The sequence below is a fragment of the Berghia stephanieae genome, chromosome 6 (genome assembly GCF_034508935.2).
Source record: "Berghia stephanieae isolate SIO BIC M18660-M18661 chromosome 6, UCSD_Bste_1.3, whole genome shotgun sequence".
Classification (NCBI taxonomy): domain Eukaryota; kingdom Metazoa; phylum Mollusca; class Gastropoda; order Nudibranchia; family Aeolidiidae; genus Berghia; species Berghia stephanieae.
In genome coordinates this window covers 40,182,756-40,200,560 of record NC_088365.1, presented here as the reverse complement: position 1 = coordinate 40,200,560, position 17,805 = coordinate 40,182,756, and the positions used below count along the sequence as shown (strand labels likewise).

At 39.3% G+C, this 17,805-nt stretch overlaps 1 protein-coding gene across 1 annotated transcript in view; it reads right to left on the bottom strand.

Annotated features, from left to right (window-relative positions):
• The window catches only part of LOC144975022 (uncharacterized), a 64,744-nt gene that overhangs the window by 16,334 nt on the left and 30,605 nt on the right, over positions 1-17,805 (bottom strand). Inside the window, exon 4 of the mRNA XM_078918666.1 lies at positions 11,537-11,743. Within this exon, the coding sequence (XP_078774792.1) occupies positions 11,537-11,743 (207 nt within the window). The remainder of the gene's footprint in view (positions 1-11,536; positions 11,744-17,805) is intronic.

Sequence of the window (17,805 nt, the reverse complement as noted above, 5' to 3'; positions counted from 1 at the left end):
AGTGCTGCTAGGAATGGTGATGTGGTGGTTGTAGTAGCGGTGGTAGGGATGGTGATTGTAGTAGTGGTGATTGTAGTAGTACTGATAGGGATGGCGATGTGGTGGTTGGTTGTAGTAGTGGTGGTCACAGTGATGGTGATGTGGTGGTAGTAGTAGTGGTGGTACCGATGGTGATGTGGTAGTTGTTGGGATCGAGATGTGGAGGTGGTTATTATAGTATTGGTGCTAGGGATGGTGATGTAGTTGTGCTTGTTGTGGTAATGTTGGTAGGGAGGGTGATGTAATGGTTGTAGGGATGGTGATGTGGTGGTTGTTGCAGTAGTGGTGGTAGGGATGGTGATGTGGTGGTTGTAGTAGTACTGGTAGGGATGGTGATGTGGTGGTGGTTGTAGTAGTGGTGGTATGGATGGTGATATGGTCGTTGTAGTAGAGGTGGTTGTTGTGGTAGTGGTGGTAAGGATGGTATGTGGTGGTGGTTGTAGTAATGGTGTGGTAGGGGTGGTGATGTGGTAGTGGTTGTTGTAGTAATGGTGGTAGAGATGGTGATTAGTGGATGTTGTAGTAGTTAGACCTGTAAATGAGCTCTATAAAAATTGACTGAAACTCTTCGAACGGGAAAAATCCATAGAATCGAAATGAATAGTAAACAGCAAGCTCGTTTGAGATGGTGATGTGGTGATGGTTTTAGTTGTGGAGGTAGGGGTAGTTATGTGGCAGTGGTTGTTGTAGTAATGGTAGGGATGGTGATGCAGTGGTTGTAGTAGCGGTGATAAGAATGGTGATGTGGTGGTGGTTGTAGTAGTGGTGGTAGGGATGGTGATATGGTGGTCATTGTAGAAGTGGTGGTAGGGATGGTGATATGGTGGTGGTAAGAAGTAGTAGTGGCGATAAGGATGGTGATGTTGTGGTTGTAGGGAAAGTTATGTGGTGGTAGTTGTTGTAGAAGTGGTGGTAGGGATGGTGATATGGTGGTGGTAAGAAGTAGTAGTAGTAGTTGCGATAAGGATGGTGATGTGGTGGTTGTAGTAGTGGTGGCAGAGATGGTGATGTAGTGTTTGTTGTGAAGTGTTGGTAGGGATGGTGTTTTGGTGGTTGTAGTAGTAGTGGTAGTAGGGATGATATGATGGTGGTGGAAATTTTAGTAGTGGTAACGATGAATTGGTGTGGTTGTAGATGTGGTGGGAGTGATTATGATGATGTGGTGGCGGTGGTGGTCATTTTCGTGGTGTTGGTAGTGATGTATGGCTATGTGGTCTCGTGGTATGACACTTGCTCTCGGATTGGAAGGTCCTGGGTTCGAACCGTGCTCTGGCATAGTTGAGTCCTTGGAGAAGGCTCACCATACTCAGGTGTAAAATGAGTACCTGGCCATTAACAGCATTGCTCTGTCCGAAAAAATTATAATACTGCCTTATAGGCGTCATGTCCCGCCCAGGAACCCCTTGTAAAGCGCTTTGAGCACGTTTAGTGGATATTGCGCTTTATAAAAATTCATACCCCTTGTAAAGCGCTTTGAGCACGTTTAGTGGATATTGCGCTTTATAAAAAATCATTTAGAAATTTTTTTTAGAGTGATGATGATGATGATGTAGTGGTGGTTTTAGTGGTGGTGATAGGGATATGGTGGTCGTTGTAGTAGTGGTGGTAGGGATGGTGATGTGGTGGTTGGTAGTGATGGTGATGTGGTGGTGGTAAGGATGGTAATGTGTGGTTGTAGAAGTGTTGGTAGTAATGATGATGATGTGGTGGTAGTGGAGGTTGCAGTAGTGATGATGATGATGATGATGATGATGATGATGATGATGATGATGATGATGATGATGATGATGATGAAAATGAAATGGTGGTGTTTGTGGTTGTAGTAGTGGTGGTATTGATAACGATGTGGTAATGGTTGCTGTATTCATGTTGGTAGTGGTGAATATGGTGTTGTGGTTGTAGTAGTGGTGATAGTGACGATGATGTGGTGGTGGTTGTACTTGTGGTGATACTGATGACGATGATGTTGTGGTTGTAGAAGTGGTGATCTTACAAAATTCAAGGAATTTTCAAGGAGATTTTCACAGTAAAATAAAAATCAAGGAATTTTCAAGGAGTCCTTGAATTTAAGGAGGCTACGGGAACCCTGGTAGTTGTAGTAGTGGTGGTGGTAGGGATGATGATGTAGGGTGGTGGTAGGGATGATGATGTGGTGGTGGTTGTAATAGTTGTGGTGATAGAAATAGTGATTTGGTGGTTGTGGTGAGTCTTCTTAAAAGGTGGAATTGTGATGGTGATGGGCAGAAATAAACCACCATTTAGCGAAAATCCGCTTAGACGGAGGATTCTCAGCCCCGAAATAGTGACGAAGGCCGACCTTCTCGGCACACCTCACATGAGAAAAACGAAAGTGAACAAAACAATTTAGAGTAGCACCTTCTATAGGCAACATGTCAAAGTCGTCATGAAAAAGTGTGCCTCGATTTCTAGCACTGCCCTTTTTTTGTGAGCTGTCAAGATGGACAAGTACAGAGAGAAAATTACTGAATTTGTGAGAGACCCTAAACTCCAGTGTTCACTTTGTCTCGTGTGAGGTGTGATGTGTGTCACATGCTGCGTGCTGTATGCCGTGTGTCGTTATTGGAGGTTCGGCCTTCTTATGGCTTGTATCTGAGAATTTGTCATGATGACAATGATGATGATAAGATGAAGTAGAAGAAATTGATGAGAGATAATCAGGATGAATTCCAAGGAAACCTGCGGAGAGAATATGTCCAAGCACCTCTGTTCACTGTTGACGAGCAGCTTAAGCCGTGGAAAGGACAATGCCCCTTCCTTCAATACTTGACTTGACTTACTTGACTTAGATGCCTTTCGCGTCTCGACCGAAAGATCGGGTCGCCTTGGCTGTTTCCAGTATTTCCTGTGTGAGGTGTCTCCAATATTGCCGGTCCTCTGCTAGGGTTCTCAGATTTTCAAGGTCCCCTGCCGTTATGAGACTAATGCTTTGTCCAAGTGTTGTGAGGTTTTTGTTTAGGATCACAGGGAGTGTTGTGATCGGTCTTCCTCTGAAAAGGTTCCCGTGTTTTTGGAAGTATCCCGACATGGCTTGGTTTGCTGGTATGTTTTTGTCCCTGCGTAGTATGTGACCGAAAAGTTGCCATCGTTGTTGTAAAATGTCAAGGGAGATTGGTCTTTCTTTTGTGATCTTATAGAGTGATTCATTTGAGATCTTTTTGGGGTATTTGATGTCCAGTACCCTTCTTAGCTGTGTGCGATGGAAGGCATCCAGATGTTCTTCTTCGGATTTTGTCAACGCCCAAGTGCCGCAGTTATACAGAAGTACCGGTTTTACAAGAGCATGGTACAGTTTCAGTTTGGTTTTTCTCTTTATTTTGTCACTTCTAATCCATACATTGGTGAGTTTACTGAGTGCGGCGTTTGATAGCTGTTTTCTTCTTTGTACATCCTCGGTGTCTCCAATTAGTGAGCCGACTTTCTTTGTTCTTTTCCATTCCTCTTTGTTCCTCGATATTGTTGTAAATTCGGTTTTATTGGCATTGACTTGGAGGTTATATTTCATGAGGGTATTTTGTATGATGTCTATATTTGCTGGTGTTGATCCAATAAAATCGACATCATCTGCATAGGCGATTTCTCTAGGGATTGCATTCTCAATATGAGTCGTTGGTTTTGGAATGACTTTTCGAACTTCTTTCAGAGCGTGTTCTAAGTATATTGTGAACAGAATCGGGCTCAGACTATCTCCTTGGGGGGTCCCGATGTTACTTTCGAACTGCGTCTGTTTTGTGGCCCCGTATATCCTTGGTTGTATCTTTGTGTTGCTGAGGAGAAATCGGATTATTCGGAGCTCGTCTTCGTCTACTATTTCTGTTAATATCTCCTTCAATACATCCCATCTAAATCTAATAAATATGGGATTCAATTTTTTTAAAATTTGGATATGTGACTGGGACTGGGACACCATTGTGAACTCTACTTGGGGAGGGAGGTCCCCAGAAACCAATGTTGGACAGCACACTGCCATTCGGCTGACTGAGCCCTTTTTTGAAATGGGAATATTTATAAGCTTTTGGTTATCTTTCATTGGTGCGGTGGTAAGGCGCCTCATGGATCCTCAACACCCACCGAAGTGCAGAGCTGCCAACTTGGACAAAGTCATTTGGGGGACACATTTCAGTGACACTTCAGTGACAACAGAACGTCGCTTATTTACACTAAAAATATGAAATATTATACTCACCAGAAACTCTTGTCTTGATATTAACGTCAAATCATGGAGTGTCGTCATGGTCTTTTCACATCATAATTTAACCACATCATAATTTAACCACATCATGCATAGTCCTAATTTAATTAGTTCCTAATAAAATAATATTACGAGTCCACATTTATTAATAGATATATTGAGAGCTCTTGCTGTGGCTGTTTTACATAGCTTCAGTAACTCTGGAGCATTTTTCCTCTCGTGACACACTACATCTTTTTGTTTTAGAATCATTAGGGATTCTAGTGTTTCAACAGACATTGGTGACCGAAAGTCTGTCCTGTTCTTCCTCACTGTGCTGAAGATACGTTCACATGGCAAGAATCGACGTCATGACTTTGGCTAATGTGTTCAATGAAAGATGTCCTGTTATATCCTTCACAGACTCTCCAAGCACCTTCCACTTCAATCCCATTTCATCAGGCAAGTTATCTGGTAATTCACAACATTGATATTCTACAAATTGCATTTGCAACTCGTCCTTAGTTGCATCTTGTGGTAAAATGGTTGGAAATTTATTTTAAAAATATTCCAACTGTTTCCATGTGGCTGTTTGCCTCACATTGATGTCAGCTACCTCAGCATTCTTTAAATAAATAGCTTCCATTTGTCCATTCTTTAAAAGGTAAGTAATGGCAGTTTGTAAAAATTTCTTTATAGATGAATAAAATTGTTGTACCTTCTCCTTATTCAATTTCTCCAGACTCTTCTTTGTCCCCTCCCCAATAACAAGATCACCATTTGATCTTTTGTTGTACTCTGAATTGTAGTCAACATCTGTAACTCCCTCGTGGGAGCACATGGTTTTAGCCCCATTGTCATAAGAGTTCTAATGAAGCGATGCACCAGACAGAGTTGGACATGAACCATTGAAGATTCCGACTGAAGTTGCATATTCACTTTGTCAAATTCAGGAAGGATAAATGAAAGTGTTAGCACGCGTCGATCACCCGACATCCGATTTTAAAACGTTATGCATCCAAGCGAAAAAAAATAATTAAATTAAATTTTTTAAAAATAAAATTTTTTAAACTTTTATTTCACCCATGTGACCATTTCCGTGACAAAATGGTATGTTTCCGTGTATCCGTGACTCGTAGTCTATTTCCGTGAATTTCACGGAAGTTCCGTGACAGTTGGCAGCTCTGGAAGTGGAACTTGGATACAACGGGGATAGTGGGACTAGCAAAAAAAAAAAAAAAAAAAATCCCTGTTGTGGACGTATTTGAAGAGAAGCAATACGGAAGGAAATTTTTTAAAAACCTGCAAAGAACATATTTCAAAATATCACCCTCAGTAAATGGGTATTACTTTACTCATCCCCCTCTTCACTAACCTCAGAACAGAAGGCGGGTTGGAACAATGCACCAATCAACATCCTCCTTTCCACCCATTCCAACCTCACCACTGACAGCCACTCCTAACTGTACTTCAACACTCAAGTAGCCCACCATCCCCATTTCAGGCGTCACATAGAGAGCTCGTCACCGTCTCACTGCTCATTGGGCATAGTTAATTAATCAGTGCAAAGTCGCACACCCCTCGCTCTGTGCCTAAGTATATCAACACGTTGATCGGTCGGTCATATGCCTCTCACTAGCTCAACGTCATGGGATATGTTACACAAAGTACACAGAAATATCGATAGTACACACAATAACTGCAACTCCCACCTCATCTCCGTTCTCTATGTGTGCTTTCCTCTATTTTTCTTGGTACATAGTTTTTCTCAATAGAGTACTAAGCTTGTAACCCACGCCCTCAACGTAGCTGTGTACCAAGAAATATCCAGTTTTAGTCATGCATGATTATGAATTATATAGGCCGTAGAACAGAGATTTTCAAGTCCCCCGTTGCAGCCAAGCTGCCGTTGCAACCGAAGCCGATGTACACGATCTGTACTGTATCATCTAAGACCACACCAAAAAGAGATAAAAAGGCTAGAGGTGAGACAAACCTCTCAAAATACCTGAGGCAAACAATAAACACAGCTCTCCATGAGGGAGAACCTTTGGAGACATCAGCTTCATCCACTCAAACTCAAAGTGGACATGGTCGATGTCACTTATGCTTGTGGAAAAAAAAAGACTGCAAAGCGCCCATAAAGTGCGTGTCATGCAAAACATTTTTGTGAGGTAGATATTCCACAAAGCAGGTCGTGGGCAAGATGTGCAAAAAATAGCATCGTCAACACCACATCACCATAATCTTCATCAACATCATACTTCACCTCGTCATCTTCTGCTTCTTCTTTCAGCTTATCCCGCATTTTGCAGGGTTGCCATAACGAATGCCACATCTCTGTGCATCTCAGTTCAGCGCATCATCTTTCTCCCGGCCCAGTTCTTTCATATCATCCTTTACCTTGTCCCACCATCCTGTCTTTGTGCATCCCTTTTTCCTCTTTCCCGCTATTTGTAAGTCCAATACTGTCCTTCCCACTTTCTCCCTCTTTCATCTCTTTACATGTCCGAACCATTTCAATCTATCTTCTTTCATCTTTATCGATACATTCTTCACTTCAGTCAACCTTCGAATTCGTTCATTTCTCACTTTATCTTTTCTTGTCCAGCCAAGAGGCCATCTCAACATCCTCATTTCTGCCACCTCAACTTCTTTATATTGTTTCTTTGTTGTAGCTGCTGTCTCTAGTCCATATAACATTGCTGGTCTTACAACTGATGTATATATTTTCCCCTTCAGCTTTGCAGATATTTGTTTGTCACACATAATGCCAGTTACCTTCTTCCAATTATTACAGGCTGCCTGTATCCTCTTCTTAACCTCCATCTCATTTCCTTGAACAGTTGTTCCTAAGTATTTGAATTGGTTTGTCTCTGGCACATCCTCTTCTCCAATCTTTATTGGTGGTTCTGCTCTCTGTTGTCTGATGCACAAATACTCTGTCTTCGATCTGCTTACCCTTAATCCCCTTGTTTCCAACATCCGTCTCCAACCCTCCAGTTCCTTCTCCTCCTCAGCCTTTGTATCATTCAAAAGTACTACATCATCCGCATACATCATGTTCCATGGTGCCTCTCGCTGAATGGGTTCTGTTAGGACAGCTATTACTCTTGCTAACAGCAATGGGCTGAGAGCAGGTCCCTGGTGTAATCCAACTCTTAAATTAAATGGATCAGTTGAGCCAACGGCTGTCCTTACCACTGTTTTGTTTCCTTTGTACATGTCTTTGATAACTGATATATTCCTCTGTTACCCCCTTTGCTCTTAGACAGTACCACATATGCTTTCTCCAGGTCAATGAACACACAATGTAACTCTCTTTGCTTTCCTCTATACTTCTCTGCGGTCACTTTTAGGGCAAATATAACATCCGTTGTACTTTTACCAGCGACAAATTCAAACTGTTTTTTACTTATGTCTACATCTTTTCTAATCCTCTTATCGATTACTCTTTCCCATATTTTCATTGTATGGATCATTAACTTGGTGCCCCTATAGTTGCCACATTCTTGAACATCTCCTTTATTTTTGTAAATGGGGATCAACGTACTTTTTGTCCATTCTTCTGGCATTTTCTCTTTCTGTAAGATGTCGTTGAATAACCATACCAGGAAATTTTACCCTTCATCTCCAAGTGATTTCCAGACTTCTGCTGGTATCTCATCTGGTCCAATTGCTTTCCCCCTTTTCATCTTGCGCACTGCATCCCACACCTCGTTCTTGCTTATCTCATCTACTATCTCCTCTTTAGGTTGTATAACTGCACTTCTCCTCTCCCTGTCATTCTCTTCATTGATGAGGTGTTCGTAGTATGTTTTCCATCTTGCTCGAATCTCTTCATCTTTGCCCAATATCTTCCATTCTCATCTTTGATCATCTTAATATAATGTATATCTCTCCTATTCTTGTCCCTCTGTTTCGCTATTCTGAAAATATTTTTCTGGCCTTCTTTACTTTCTAATTGCTCATACTCATACATATCTTTGAATGTCTCTGACTTTGCTTTAGCAACGGCTCTTTTTTGCTTCTTTCTTTGCCTGCTTATATTCATTTACTTTCATAGCATCCCTGTTTATCTCCATGTTCTTAATTGCTTCCCTCTGTTTCTTTATTGCTTCTTGAACCTCTTCATTCCACCACCATGTTTCTTTTCCAGCTTTTTCTCTTCCCGAGCTGACCCCTACTGGCCACTTCACGGATTGTATCAGCAGTTCCTTTCCATTCCTTTGGGTAATCAATTCCTAGTCTTCCTTTCACAGTTGTTTTTCTTTTATCTTCCTCTTTCCCAATGCCACTTTCGAAATAACAATCTTATGTTGCATTGCCACTCTCTCTCCCGGCAAACTGCCACAATCCGATACTTCCTTCAAATTTCTCCTCCAGCCCAACTGGTAATCCACTTGTGTCTTTCTCATGCCACTTGCATACGTCACTCTGTACTCATCTTTCTTTCTAAAATATGTATTTAGTATTGCCAGGTCCATCCTTGTTGCAAATCATACAATATCTTCACCTTCTTCATCTGCTGCCATACCCATACCTCCCCAACCCTCTCTCCTCTCCAATATTGCTTTCTCCAATGTGCCCATTCAAGTCTGCAACGATGAAAACTCATTCTGATTTGTCGAACCTTTCCATCTGCTCATCAATCTCCTTCCAAAATTCTTCCTTCTTGTCTTGCGTACAGCCTGTCTGGGGTGCGTATGCACTCACGACACTGATTTGCTCCATGTTGACTACAATCTTGATCCACATAAGTCTGTCGGACACCCTTTGGACTCTAACAACATATTGTACAAGTTCTTCATCCAGAATGATACCCACTCTGTTTATTGTGGCCTCATTTCCTTTATAAAATATTTTAAATCCTCCACCAATCTTGCTGATTCACCTTTCCACTTTGTTTCTTGCACACACAGAATGATAATTTATCTTCTTTCCAGAGCATCAGCAATTTCCCTTGATCTGCCTGTCATACTTCCAACGTTCAAACTTCCAATCTTGATCTCCACTCCCATCCGTTTCCCTGACCATCTTTTACACCTTTCCTCCTTTTGTTGGTGACCAGCAGTCACTGAATTTCCACTGCCATCCTGCTGGCCAATAATGACAGAGGCAGTCGTTTTTATCCCGGGCCTCCCTGAGAAAACACTCCCCATTTATCCGGGCTTGTGACCGGCCTCACAAGGTGCTGGGTTGCACCCTAGCTGGGTTCCCATCATCAACGATCAATTAATTTTTTTCATGTACCAGCAACTGGGGTGACTTTGGCTTGTGTTCAAAATGACAAAACAAAGTCCCCAACCAGGCAAATTATCCCATCCCAGTTGACAGTACTGCCTCAGGTAGGCACAATGATTTTCAGGGCACAGATATTGGAGGAACGAAGTTGATGTCATTCAGCTCATTGTTATTATTTTTAGACAGCCTGTAAGTGATAAGTTCTTAGTAAATTATATCAGACTATAAATGTTAAAGATGGCACAGTTTTGTGTGTTTGTATGTTTAACCTGGCTGACAGATGTTGTGATTATTTTACCTAAATGCATAGCATCAATTCCGTATAACACGGATATAGAGAAGAGCTGCTGTAGGCAGAAACAAAAATTAATTGTATTGTTAAAATACCTACGCATCCGTAGTTTGTTATATAAGTCAAACAAGAAGATTATAGATGTTGATTGTCAATACTACAAGTTTGTTAAAAATCTTCGCTATCAGCGTGCTTCTTCTTCTTTCAGCTTATCCCGCATTATGCAGGGTTGCCATAATAAATGCCACATCTCCATGCATCTCGGTTCAGAGCATCATCTTCCTCCAGGCCCAGTTCTTTCATATCTTCCTTTACCTTACCCAGCCATCTAGTTTTTGGGCATCCATTTTTCCTCTTTCCCGCTAATTGTAAGTCCAATACTTTCCTTTCCATGTACTCCCTCCCTCACCTCTTTACATGTCCAAACCATTTCAATGCTATACTTATAATTTTTTCAAGCCTTATATTCACACAGGTGCAAACAGGAATGCATAAACTTCTCACATTGCAGTTAGTAGGTACTCAATAATAGCGATTCCACAATGGAGTAACTAAGTTACCCTTGACGTACAAATCGGTTTATATGGGTTTTTTTCTCTTTGGAAAGTGGTGGATAAAGAAAGTTACCCCCATTTGTAAAGAAGTGGCATATTGAGAAATCGCCAATGGTCACAATGTTATGCAATATTTTGTAACCATTTAAGCAGAAACCTTTGTAAAAGTGAATTTTTAAGGATTACTGAAAATTTCAGAGAAAATTGAAATTATAAGTTTTCTTAAAAGCAAAAAAAAACAAACCAAGGCCTCGTGTAATAAAGTTACCCCCGACGAACAATTAGGGTTAAAAGGAATAAACTGATTATTACTTGTTACTTATAATTGTAAAGTTCACACGAGCGTTGGTTCATGGTTATCAGTCGGTGACAGGGACAGGAAAACACACACACACAAACATTTTTAAAATTATCGAGTCAAAAATGGAATGATAGAAATGTTTATTAAACTAATTTCAACAAATTATACGATAATTGACTAACTGATGTAATTTTCAAAGTTATATTGGTTAAATATAAAACCATATATAAATTCATAAATGCTCAAATTGGACATGGCATTGCCCGACACTAGTTAATCTCCATTGACCTCACACAGTCACATAGGAAGCTAGCAGGTAGGCCCTGATCTAAACTAGCCCTCATTCCACTGATTAAACGCATACTGTTTACTAGTTGCATGACATTTGTCTTCAGACCTGTAGATACTTGGTTCAAATCCCCTTTGCAGTCCAAAGATGAGTTATTGGAAAAGGCTCTTCACTCATATTCTATCACTGTACTCAGGTATGAGTGAGTGCCTGGAGGAAACAAGATTTGTCCTACATTCGCCGAGCCACTCTATTGATTTTAATTTCATAAAATGCTTTATCCGAATCTCCCTCTACTTTCTCCCTCAACCTGGTTCTCTTCACCTAAGTTAACCTCTTATACTTATATCTACCCCTTATTGTAGAGGCCCTGTGGTTCTCCGTTACGAAGAGGAACAAGTCAAGTAAGTAAGTCATTATCAACTTTCCTTTCAGTTTTGTAAGCAATCTGGCTATTCTCCAACAATGCTTTTGCCTATTCCAAAAAAAAACAACAAAAAACAAATGCTCTGAATTATTAATTTTAAGCACTTCATAATAATGGTGGTAAAGGCAAAAAATATGTAATCGAAATCAAATTTTAACTAATTAATCTTATTATGAAATTCTATTAAACTTCATGACATACCTGATCCATAACATTATCAAACCCATCAACCATTTGTTTCTTTGTCTTAGCCACTTTCTCCATCATGGAATCCAAGCCTTTCATTACCTTCGTCCTTGACTCTGACATTTTATCCATCATAGACTCCAGACCAGCCATCATTTTGGCACGGGAGTCAGACATTTTCTCAATCATGTCATGCATCATTTGGTCACTTGAACTTGCCATCTAATATTTTTTTTAAAAAAGAATGAAAAAATTGAAATCCTATCAACCTTTCACCCCCCCCCCCCCCCTCGTAAAAATTATAAATAAAACAACCTTTGGTCGAAAAAGATTGCTGCCGCCTTTCACTGCGTGGCATTTTCCCCTCTGAACAGTATTTCAGAGCTAGGTCATCTCGACCCCATTAGTGAGGTCAGCCCATGGGTGGAACAAGGTAGTGGTCAAGGGGAATCTGTGATGCCACTGATGGTAATTAATTGTTGCAATATTTCTCAGTTGCTAACATGAATATGAAAATTGTTCCTTCACCACAAGCAAAGCAAGGGTTTCTTTCATCATATGCCATGGTTGATAATAATGGATCCTCTTAAGGCTGCTCATAAGAGAGGCGTCAATTTAGTGGTTTTTGAGCTATCAATGAAATTCATTTGTTGTAATTTGCATATTGATAATTTCAACAGCAGAAAATGATTGAAACAAGCATCATTGAAAAGTAAAAATGATGGCCAAGACACATGCCAAGTTTTGTTGTCCGGGCAGTAAAATCTTAAAAGATATGAATTTTTTATAGTAAAATTCTTATTTGGCATGACTTGGTGAGGTCCTCATTTTCTCTCCCACAGTATTCCATGCCATGAATTATGTCCAAATATCAATTTAGGAATAAAACATGAACCATTAGACGAAAATATTATGAATCTTATTTTTTAAAGCATTTAGCTGATTCAAATATTATGTAGTTTTGGGCACATTTAAAAGCCACCTTTTCAATGGCTTGATGACTGTTTTCTATACTTTACTCCTCTACGATTCAAGTCAAAATTTGATTTTTAAAAATGAATGTTAGGCATTAATGTTTGAAGATGTATACTGTTTTTGTGTGGTTGTCTCAGGAAATGCCGTCTTTATAGTGTCAGATAGGTGTCAATGTTTAGGGACATTGAAACCCATCTCAATTACTCGTATTTTTGCATGTTGAATAAGTAATTTAGATAAGTTCAAGTTCTCCTTTTGTGCACAAGTGAATGTGTAACTTTTTATAGACTGAAGCGTCCAGATATATATATGGCAGTGATTTCCCATAAATTAAATGACCTTGCTCTTGTATGCCTGTACTGTGGTGTTATACTGATTTGACTCTGATTGTTATTCAATCTCTAAATTTGACTGACTGGAGTTCAATGGTAAAGATAGAATGAAGTTGACGTCACTCTGGTCTCTGTTATTGTTTTTTGCCATCCTCGTTTATGAGTAATTCTCACTAACCTGTATTACCCAGACTATAAACGTTTAAAGTTACACATAGTTTTGTGTGTTGGTCCGTTATTCTTCCGGATTGCAATGTTGTGAGCCTCTTAGCCAAGCGCATACTTTCTATATCAGATGACTTTATAAGACAATGACAAAATGTGTATTCTTGGAGGAAAGAAGATGATTCTATATAACTTGTATGGACAGTGTGTTCGTTTTGAATATAGTTGGTCAATAAGGAGAAAGAGATCGCTACTTGAAATAAACTATATTCTCTCATAATTTTGAATACTCTTTTGTCCACATACTGTGTCCATCTGTTTGAGCAAATAATTTAATTTAACTGTACCAGTGCTTTGTGTTAGTTCTAATTGATGTCTGTCCAGCAACCTTGTTGGGCGATTGATTTCTTTTTTTGTAAAGAGGTCATACTTTATAGGCAGATTGGTAGTTAATTGAGATATTGAAATCATACACAATATTGGTTTTTAGTTTTTTTACTGGTCAATAAAATCGCATCCTCATGAGTTATTTTACCACAAAATGACATAAATCATATCAGTTTACTGTCATGACCAACACAACTGTTTGAGAGGAATGGAAGTGGTTTTAAAAAAATACAGAACTAACAAAACCATGAATAAATCAAGAAAATCAACTGCCAATATGATAATAATCCACAGGAACATAGATCAGGCCTGTAAATGGTTGGTGAAAAAATTGTCGGAACTTTTTGAACACGCGAAAATAGATACAACAGGACAAAAATATGGACACAACACAGATATGACACGTCAATTGACTAGTCAAATCATGTCACTTTCCCCTACTTATTTATAACGAGGTCCTTATTTTATGGTATCAAAAAAAAAATCCCAATTATTTGAGGTCCCAGGTCTGAGATAGTTGTAAAATGAAAGGAAGAGAACAATTCCTACCCTTTTGAAGGATGTGTATCTCGCGCTTGACATGGGAAGCTGCGTATCTTCGCTCCTGTTTGTTTGTGCTAAATTTTTACGCTGATTCTTTCCATTATTTGGATTAATTCTTAGAAGAAGAAGAAGAAGAAGAAGAAGAAGAAGAAGAAGAAGAAGAAGAAGAAGAAGAAGAAGAAGAAGAAGAAGAAGAAGAAGAAGAAGAAGAAGAAGAAGAAGAAGAAGAAGAAGAAGAAGAAGACGACGACGAAGAAGAAGAGGAGTTGGTGCAGTGGTGTGAGAGCTTTCGAAGAAAAATAATTATTTCGCATTATTTTTTTTCTGTCTCACATCGGGACGGAACCAATAAAATATAGAGACTGAGAAATAAGAACCGAAGATATGCATGTGTGTCGGTAGCAAAATAGAGAGAAACCTTCCGGTCCGGTTCGACACACTTCTGTGTGTGCGTTATTTACTGACTAGGTGTGTGTATGTGTGTGAAGACGACTCGCGCGAAATTCGCGACCTCTCTCTCGCTGGCTGTGGCACAGTAGCCAGGCAGTGAATACATACACAGGTGGCATGATAATATTATAGCTAACTGATGGACGGCATGTTTTGTCTATGATGCGACAAATAAAAAGTATTTTTGTTTTGTTTTTTTTTTAAGTCAGCATTTGAAACGGAATAAAATCTAATTTTTTTGAGGAATGAAATAAAAGTCTTTTATTTTATTTTTTATTGGTTCTGTTCTTTGGCGTTACGAATTTTATTTTTACTATTATCTTTTTTTTTTTTTTGCACTTATAGAGCAAAATCGTACTGTCGGAAATCCGACAATAGACGTAAGATTTACAGGCCTGATAGATGCATATATGTACTTTTGATATTTATTAAAACTCTTGAGATAATGTTGCTGGGTTTTGAATTACGAATTTTTGATTTAAGTACACCATAATTTACAGGCACTTAAAATTAGATTTGTGATATCTAAACAAAACTATTAATCGCAAGAATGTCAAATTTGCACTGATGTTTAGAAAGACAACTGATTTTTCAAATCAAAATAATAAAGTGAAAGAGGCTGTTATTGTTTTCCCGCTATACAGATATAATATAAGACGATAAATATCCATAATTGCCCTCATTGGACACGGCACTGCCTGATCCCAGTTAACCTTCTATGACCCCACACAGGTAGCTAGCAGGGAGGGTTAATGGCCCCTTAGGAGTTCCATCTGAAATAGCGCTGATTTCATGCAGTGCTTTATGCAAGGCCATCAAAAGGAGCTCAGACGTGCTAAAGCTGAAGTGTATTTGAGTTCAAAGTAGACATAATTCAAAGATTTCCATGAACTAAATTTCATGAGCCATTTTCATTTGGTGGTTAGTGTGCCTGTCTGTAGCCTGTAAGTGAGTGCACTCGCACACATGTGTGCTTGTGTGTGTGTGCATATGTGTGGTTGTTTTTAGGAGTCTTATGGCACTTGCAACACATTAAGATCATATCAACACCAGTAAAAAGGAAGGAAATGGGAAAGTAAAAAGTTCTAGAATTACAATTAAAGCACCCAAGAAAAGGGAAGACAAAGGGGAATTGGTTCAAATAGGAAACAGATGTTGAATCCAAGAGCACATTATTAAAGTACTTAGTTTGAGATCACCTAAAAGTCTCATCTAGACACAAGCACAGGTCCCTACTAAGAGGAATACACTAAAATGTTTACCAATCATGTAATATAATATGTAAAGAAAACATAATACAGTGCATAACAGAGAGATGATTTACAAGTTAAAAAATATCATCTCCCAAAACTATCTATATATTTGACTGTTTCCCTCTCAGCAAGGATATCCGGCCAGGGCCAGGTCAAAACCAAGAAATCTTATTCCAAGACAAGGACAGAAAGCAAGTTGGATTTGTTTTTAAGGGTTTTACGCGCTTGCAACACATTTAGGTCATATCAGCGCCAGTAAAAAGGAAGAAAATTGGATAGTAAAAACATTCTAGATGTACAATTAAAAGGACGAGGAAAAAGTAAGACAAAAGGGAAATGGTTCAAATAGGGAATAGATGTAGATTCCAAGAGCACATGATCAGTGTACTTAGTTTCAGATCACCTAAAAGTCGCGCCCAGACACTAGCACAAATCCCACTATGAGTAAGAGGAATAAACTCAAATGTTTACACATCATTTGTTTTAAATAAAAAAAATAACAGTACATAAGAGAGAGAAAAGATTTAAAAGGGAAAAAAAATATCATCTCCCAAAACTAAAATAATACATTAAACTGTTTCTCTCCCAACCAAGGACTTTGGCCAGGGTCGGGACAAAACTAAGTAATCTCATTCCAAGACAAAGACAGAAAGCTATTGGAAAACAGATACAGGGGAATAGAAGAGACAGCAAGTACCTCCCTGCCCACTATGGGAGCTCAGGAACACCACCAGATGTATGTGTGTGTGTGTGTGTGTGTATGCGTGTGTGTGTGTATGTGTATGTGCATCTGCCTTTTTCTCCCTCACTCACATTCTTTCAGCTGTGATAACTTGTTTGTTCAACAAAGAGCAATGAAAGTGAATGGATAACAATAACAATTAACAATCAGAATCAGATATGGTCTTGTAATAAAGCATGCCTGAAGCCAAAGTTACCGTGCTTAAAGGCATTTAGTTTACATATAAAGAAATTAGGTAAGACACAATTAGCGTGTTTTAGTCTGAAAGTTAAAGAACTGAACAAGTGTGTATGAAAGATGCCAGACAAAGCAAGAAAGAAAAATACAAGAAAAAAACCATCCCAAAAAATCAGTCGACCTCAATGGCAGCACATCTAACCAGTAATCAGAAGGTCTAAGGTTTGTTCCCCAGTCGAGGTCGATTGATTTTTTGGGATGGTCTTTTTCTTGTATTTTTGTTTCTTGCTTTGTCTGGCACCTTTCATACACACTTGTTCAGTTCTTTATCTTACACTGGTGTCTGCTCCTTAATTTCTTAATTTGATAATTAGTCCGAAACATGCTTGGTGGCAGCATGCTTAGAGACGACATGGTCTGTACAAAATTGAGGGTAAAATTTGCCAATTGGTGTTGGTAGCAGTGGTGGTGGTGGTGATTGTAGTAGTATTGGTAGTGATGGTTGTAGTAGTAAATGTATGATGTTGAGGTGGTGGTGAGGGTTGTACTAGTGTTGTCTAGTAAAAGTAGTAGTAGAAGAGGAGATGATGTGGTTGGAGTAGAAGTGTTAGTGTAGATGATGTGGTGGTGGTGGTGGTTGTAGTACTGGTAGTGATAATGATGTGGTGGTGGTGGTTGTAATAGTAGTGGTAGTGGTAGTGGTGATAATGTGGTGGTAGTGGTTTAGTAGTGGTGGTGCTGGTTGTAGTTGTAGTAGTGATAGTGATGATGATATGGTGGAGGTGGTTGTAGTAGTAGTGGTAGTGATGATGATGATGTGGTGGTGGTTGTAGTAGTAGTGGAAAAGATGATGATATGATGGTGGTGGTTGTAATTGTAATGATAGTGATGATGGTGATGTGGTGGTGGTTAAGGTGGTAGTAGTAGTAGTAGTAGTAGTAGTAGTAGTAGTAGTAGTAGTAGTAGTAGTAGTAGTAGTGGTAGTAGTAGTAGTAGTAGTAGTAGTAGTAGTAGTAGTAGTAGTAGTGGTAGTAGTAGTAGTGGAAGTGATGATGATATGGTGGTGGTGGTTGTAGTAGTAGTTGTAGTGATGATGTGGTGGTGGTGGTTATATAGTGGTGTTAGTAGTATGCTATGGTAGTGTTGTTTGTAGGAGTAGTAGTGGTAGTGATGATGATGTGGTGGTGGTGAGGGTTGTAGTAGTGGTAGTGATAATGAATGTGGTGGTGGTTGCAGTAGTAGTGGTAGTGATGATGATGT